At 43.0% G+C, this 7,387-nt stretch overlaps 1 protein-coding gene across 1 annotated transcript; it reads left to right on the forward strand.

The window, feature by feature from the left end:
* The first annotated feature begins 707 nt into the window (after window positions 1-707).
* LOC309537543 (uncharacterized protein) lies at window positions 708-7,387 on the forward strand. The gene is made up of 5 exons (XM_082232431.1): window positions 708-836; window positions 2,414-2,609; window positions 4,685-4,831; window positions 6,572-6,706; window positions 6,863-7,387. The coding sequence occupies exons 1-5, from the start codon at window positions 834-836 to the stop codon at window positions 6,949-6,951; spliced, it is 570 nt and encodes a 189-aa protein (XP_082088557.1). The 5' UTR covers window positions 708-833; the 3' UTR covers window positions 6,952-7,387.

The following is a 7,387-nucleotide window of genomic DNA, read 5'->3' on the forward strand; positions in this document are numbered from 1 at the left end:
CCTTTCTATCCCTACTTTCTAGCTTTTTCTTCTTTCATTTTTCTAAACTTTTCTATTGATAAAACCTAATAAAATATTATAAAAAAAAATGTAATTTCTTTCTGGGAACTTGGCGTATAGATAAATCAAATCACTGTTTGTATCCTTTGAATAATTTGGTATACTTGTTTATCCCCACGCCCAGATGTAATGTTTAATGTATGCTATCATTGTATTTTTTAAAAAAAGAAAAATGCAATAAAATAAATAAAATAAAATAAGCAGCCTTATAAATCTTAAACTTTAAATAGATCAAAATGTCAACATTCACACAAGAACTTGACAACCTAGCTTTTCACCAAAGCCAGTAATACAAATTTGGTCAAATTAAATTCTTAATGGATCCTGTTTCCTGCATTAAACAGACATATCTGCAACCCAGATAAAGAAAATTGGGAGCTAGATGCCTCCTTATACAGGAGATTGGGGTACAGACCTCTTTTCAAATGATTCTCAAATATCATTTTGATATCACTTTGATATCACTTTGAGAAATATTTGGAATTTATGAACCCTGACTACTTAGGAAAAAAAAAACCATTAAAATGAATGGACCTGATTATGTCCATTCATTTCAACCAGTCTATTCTGAGTAGAACTTAGTTGGAGACAACCCTCTGTTCATGGAAGGAGGGAAAATTCCATGACAGTTGAAAAGCAAGACTCTCAGAAGCTGGGTGGCCATTCTGTTTTTTGGGTTTGGGTTGCAACAGAGAGGAGCAACAACAAAGAAGAGGGTATGGTGCATGCCTGGAATGTGGGGTGGTCAAAGCTTTCATGTTTCAAGTTGAATTATGGTGAGTCCAAAAGCAAGAGTGATACCCCTTGTGCCTCCCTTTCTCCACTTACTGAGGCCCTAAGCCACAAGGAAATTAGACATATCCAGAAGAAGAACATCAATAACAGAAATAATAGAATAGAAATGTAAATAGTATTCTTCTCTACCCCACACAGTAGGGCCCAAGACAAAGTTGCAATATGATTTGCCAAAACGACTGTAAACAATATTGAAAACATTTTTAAGAACCTCCCTCAAATATTCCTCCAAGGGAGGGATATTCAAGGGAAGGTAAAATACTCAGTTGAAAGAAGGGATGACTGAGAACCTTAGATATGCTTTTAAAAAGGCAACAGATGATCAGGCACAAATAATCAGCAGGGGAAAAAATTGAGTTTTCCATGGAGGGCTCTGCTGAACCTATGATGGATCTGGGGTAGCTCAGTTGGTAGAGCGTGAGACTCTCAATCTCAGGCTGATGGGTTCGAGCCCCACGTTGGGCAAAATATTCCTGTATTGCAGAGGGTTGGATTAGATGACACTCAGTGTCCCTTTCAACTCTGCAATTCTGTGATTCTATGCTTGCCAACTTAAGGTGCAATGGTATGAGTCCCACATTGCAGGGGAAGTCTGGTCCCTGTTTTGAGATAGCATTGAATATATATAGCCAAGGCGATGTTGTTTGGGGACTTGAGGACCAAGGCTGGTCTTTAGACCCGAGTCTAAACTTGAGGGTTGCCAAGAATGGATGGTTCCATTTTGTGTCCCTGGATGCATAATGGTTAGGAAGACAATACTATGCTGAAGCTTGACTAAAGGTTGCTGGGAAATGCATGGCCCCTATGGAAAACAGAAGCTTCAGGTCTATTTCATTGGTCAGACCTGCCTTGTGGCACATCTGCCTTTTCAGTGTTAATCTTGCTGCAGTTACAACTGACCTGGTTGTTGCTGTTGTGCAAGTTTGGGGAGGAAAGGGCAGAGGATTGTAAGGTTCTGTACCCCAAACTTCTCCTTTGGTTATCCCATGACCATCGCCTTGAAAAATTATGAAACAGGGGAGGACTCTTGGGAGACTCAGAACAGATAAATTAAAGTCCTTTGACATGCAGCACGTAATTCATTGCACTCACTTCCACAGAAGACAGTGATAGCCACCCACTTAGATGGCCTTAAAAGAAGATAGGACAAATTCATGGGCGTGAAGGCTAAGAGTGGCTTCTAGCCATCATGGCTATGCTCTGCCTTCACAGTCGGAGGCAGCAATGTTTCTGGGTACCAGTTGCTGGAAACTGTGGGAAGGGAGAATTGTCTTGGACTCTGGTCCTGCTAGAGGGTTTCCCACATGCATCTGGTTGGCCCCTGTGGCCCCAGAGAGTAGATACCACCATAGAAAAGGACTTCTTTCTAGTTGAGTTTTTTCAGGTTGTAGCCAAGGCATGCCCTGTCACCGGAAGCCACATAACTGGAGGCCATGATGATGTTGGGGTAGAACAGACCACCAAGCTGGCAAATGATCCCCTCCAGCACACCCTTCATACCTAGATTCCAAGTATCATTCTTAGGGCTTCTGAATGTTGGCCTTTCCTCTTTCTGCAGATCCTTGCCAAAGTCCGGCCAATGCCTTTTGTCAGAAAAACATACAGCGTCATGTGCTGCGTCAATATCGTCTTGCTCATCATCTGCATAGCATCTCCCAACTGGCTGGTCCATCACTGTGTGAAATCCAATGTTCATTTGGGGTTGTGGCTTTTTTGCTTTGAGAAGGACTGTAAACCACACCCGTACGGCATCGGTTAGGAGGCACAACTAGTTTACTGTTCTTTCTTGGGTTAAGGGTCATGGGCCAAACGGACTTCTGGGTAGGAGTTTTATTTCCATGCAGTGGAGGCTAGGACGAGTTGACTTGAATGACGGTCTTACCCCTTAGGTACCCACTCAGTAGCTTTTGTCTGCAGAAGTAGCATTTTTTTCAGACCTTAGCTATACATTCAAAGCAATATAAGATCACTTTAAACAATCGTGGCTTCCCACACATAATTTTGGCAACTATAGTGTGTTAAGTATGCTGAGAGTTGCTAAGAGTCTCCACAATTTCCAGAGTTTCCTGGGGAGAGGTTGACTGTTAAACCACTTTGAGAATCGTAGCTCTGGGGCAGAGGGAGATAGAGGTCTTCTAATAACTCTCAGCTCCCTTAACAAACTGCAGTCCCCATGATCCTTTGGAGGAAGACATGGCTGTTTAAAGTGGTATGATATTGCTTTAAATGTACAGGGCAGGTGGAGTTATAGTGTGGCAGCATCTATGCTCTGGAACTTAATACTAGGCCAACAACTTGGTTGTAGCCACTTCCTGTTTACTCAGAGTAGGCTCACTGAAATTAAAGACCATAGCTAACTTAGGTCCATTACTTTTAATTGGTCTACTATGAGTAAAAGTTAGTGGAGAACCGGCCTGTTGTTTTCAACACTTGCTAAAAACTTTTTTGTTTTGACAAGCCTAGAGGAACGTGCAATTTTTGTTTGTTTTGCATATTTGTTTGTAAAACTGTTGGTTTTATCTAAATTTTGGTGATGTTGTTATGTCTTCTTGTTTTTTAAACTCTGTTGATTTTAGGGGTTGTTTTCTTATGTTTTATATTATTTAACGTAAACTTCTTCATATGATTAAATACATAAATCATACAGCAGCCATGCACTGTAGTTCCCTGTTACTATTAGAAGTCAGAGATGAAGCTGTGGGCTGGTTTGGATTCCAAGCCAAAAAAAACCCTCCACACCTCTTAGATTTCAGCAATCTCCTTGGTTTGCCCCCCAGCCTTCCTACCAAAGTAAACAGAGTTCTAATTTGTTATAAGAATGAATGTACAATACATACACAAATGTCCTCCTCCCCCTCCCCAATTGTTAAACAATGCAGAGCCAGAAATCCTTGTTGGGGTGTTCGAAATTTCTGAGAGTTCTGCTCTGATAGATTTGATCTGCTTTCTGCTCACTGCTGATATTGAACCTTTACTGGCCATTTTCCTCTTTAAGAGAGGGCCAACAATGGGAAGAAGCTATCACCCTCATGCCCTGCTTCTGGGCTGCCTGGAATCATCCACTCTGTACTGCAATCTCGCCACCACCGAGAAGGCCCTCTGCCTGGTTCCCTGTAACCTCACTTCTCACAGTGAAGGAACCACCAGAAGGCCCTCAGCGCTGGCCCTCAGTGTCCGGGCTGAACGATGGGGGTGGAGACGCTCCTTCAGGTATACTGGACCGAGGCCGTTTAGGGCTTTAAAGGTCAGCACCAACACTTTGAATTGTGCTCAGAAACATACTGGGATCCAATGTAGGTCTTTCAGGACTGGTGTTATACGGTCTCAGCAGCCACTCCCAGTCACCAGTCTAGCTGCGGCATTGTGGATTAATTGCAGTTTCTGGGTCCCCTTCAAAGGGAGCCCCACATAGAGCGCATTGCAGTAGTCCAAGTGGGAGATAACCAGAGCATGCACCACTCTGGCAAGACAGTCTGCGGGCAGGGAGGGTCTCACACAGAGTTGAGACAAAGTTCATCTTTGAAGTGGACTGTTTCACTCTCTTCTTTTTCATGCTCCTTTTCTCTGTGGCTGGCCAGGCCAATACATTATGCTGGATCAAAGCACGTACCTAAGAATAACGGTTAAATTGACACAGGAGCACCACCTGCACCACCTGTTCCCTGGCACTACATTAACTAAACATGTAATTGCCCCCCTGGCTGAATGTGGACCCTCCCATTCATATATACACTGACTAGGAATGCACTGCAAATCTGTTCTTAGAAGCACTGGCACAATGCCACAAATGCACTTACAGTGGGACTGTTTTTCTTTCTTTTTTTTCTAGAGAGTCTGGAGGCTGTCCGAGGCCTTATGATAATAGCCCTCATTTTTACTTCCTTTGCCTTGCTGTGCGGACAGAACCTTTTAAGTCGCATCACAAAGAGGGAGATTCCCGACTGTATGATTTCATCCATTGCTAACTACTGCGCAGGTATCGTGTCAGGGCACTTCATCATCTAGCATAACAGTGAGTTTAGTTCTCCACCTGGAGCAGAAACAGCGCCAGCCATGGGCAAGAGTGGAGTATGCTCAGAGGAACTCAGTTCTCTGGGAGGAGGGCTTGACTGTTTGCATGCTCTGGGCATTGTAGCTCTGTGAAAGGAATAGGGAGTTTCCTAGCAACTTTCAGCGCTACAGTTCCCAGGGTCCTTTAGGGGAAGCCATGACTGTTGAAAACGGCATGATGCAGCAGCGGGTTGCCAATCTTTTTTGGACCAGAGGGCAATATTGAGAGTGCCGAGGGTTCCAGTCACAAAATGGCTGCTGTGGAGGGGATATGGTGTAAGACAAAATGACAGCTGTGGGCAGCATGGCATAACATTACATAGAGTCCAGCCACTGCTGTTTCATTGTTCCTGCCCCTGGTTAACTCCATACTAACTATAGAAAGTCAGTTGTATCCTTGTGAAGATACAGCTCTGAATGGGACAAGAACTCTATTTTCCTTAATGCCAATCCTGTACCTACTTATCTGGTAGAAAGCCCCATTAAACACAGAGACTTACTTCAGAAATAGGCATGTGTGACTGGACATTATTAATGAGTGCCTGGACAGTTTTCATATTTAATTTTTTGGATTATTTTTTTTTGGGGGGGGACAGCGTTCTTTAACATCCACACACAATTTTTGTCGAGTGGTATTTGAAGATAATAACCTTTAGCAAGTAGCCAATCTCAGACAAATGCATCAAAGGAAAGATGCCTGCTGGTTGGCAAGGGACAAAGAAAGGGCAAAATGCAGAGATTCTAAGGACTACTTGAAAATAAGACAAAAGTAGGAACACTAATGGGAAGGGGAGGAAACAGAAGCTCTTTAGGACTCCAGGGATTCCTGTTGCCTGGTGTCCAAACAACCTTCTTGTCAATCACAGTTCTGACTTCACTCATTGGCTAAAAAACACTGATAGGCGAGAACCAGGCTGGATCATTTCACAGAAATTGCTTAGAAAGCTGCCTGCACATTTTGCTTTATAACTTTCTTTCTAGGAGAGCTAGAGATGTACTCATTTTTTTTTTTAATGAAAGCCCAGAGCCTGGGGCATATGCCTGGGAGCAGTAGTGAAAACCTTCCTGGGCACTGTGGCACCTATGGGCTTGGTGGCTCCTGCGACACAGCTTCAAATGCATAGTGCTGGTGGGACCTTAGATTCATTTTCCAGTAAGGATTCTGTGTTGGAGGGGATTCATTTGGTTCACATTCTAATGCAATGTTCTCAAATCAGTATACAAACCAAAGCATACCTCTCTTTTGAAATTTGCCTTTCTCTGAATTTTGAATGGTGGTTGGCCTCCAACCAAGGGACGATTACAACAATGTGCATAATACTGAAAACAGCATAAAGAAACGCATTCAGCTTGTGAGGTTGGTGAGAGGTAAATTGCTTGCAAAAATGCTTATACAAGGCAAAACTGTGTAAGAAAGTGCATCTATTTTTGAAAATGTGCACAAAACACATAGAAATTTCCACTTCAAATAAACGAATTGCAATGGGTTAAACCAAACTGTAATTGGCAGGTCCATCCACACCGAGTTGCCAGTCTCGTAGGGCTTAGTACATGCTATGTGGGGGGTTGGAGGCAGAGTGGAAGATTCACTATCTTGTCCTTTGTCTCAGGCAGCAAAATGTCTTGGGACATCCCTGTCTAATAAGAGTTTTTTGCTTGCTTGCAGGACTCTGCACTGTCAGTTCTCTAATGATTGTGTTGTTTGAGGTCCGTGTTGTCATAGATGCAGATGTTATACACCTGGCACCAGACTGGGCTTTCTGCATAGCTTGCGTCTCCTTCTCACTCAGCTTAGTGTTGGGTGAGTACATCCTATTCTGATAACAACCTTGGTAAACTTGGGTCAGCTTCGTTTTCTCTCATATATATGAATGAAAATGAGCTTCAATTTCATGTAAAAGCTTCATTTTCTCACACTTACAGGATTAGTCTTCTCATTTCCCAACTTCTTTTCCAGGTACACAAAACCTGCTATGGGACAGGAAGTTCCACAAAAAAGTAAAACCATCCGAAGAGGAAGAGCCATCAACACCCAGCGACCCTTGAGTGTAGCCCACGGCCTATGGCACCTGTCACAGGTGTTCCCCAGTCAGGTGGGGCCTTGAAAGCTGACAGGCCAATGGGCATTCTGTTTGGTGATGTCACTTAACCAAGAGCCATTTGGAATAAGCCTGGATTGCAGAAAAGATGCCCACTTTCATCTCTGCGACATCACTTTTGAGTAGCCTTCTTACCCAAGTGCCCTGCTGGAACCCTTAAAATGATCTCATCCATTACCGAGATACCTTTTATTCAGCAATCATTTCTGCCTTGGGTGGAATATCCCTCTTGCTTTCCAAGACTGCCCCATTTCCCCACGTGCTTCTAATTGTTGCTGCTGTTGTTTTTATTATAATATATGTATATATTGTGAGGACAGGCCATGTCTCAGTCCGATGTGATGCTATGGATGAACACTTAATTATTAAATGTCTTATAGCAA

Source organism: Podarcis vaucheri (assembly GCF_965113315.1).
Source record: "Podarcis vaucheri genome assembly, chromosome: 7".
Lineage (NCBI taxonomy): Eukaryota > Metazoa > Chordata > Lepidosauria > Squamata > Lacertidae > Podarcis > Podarcis vaucheri.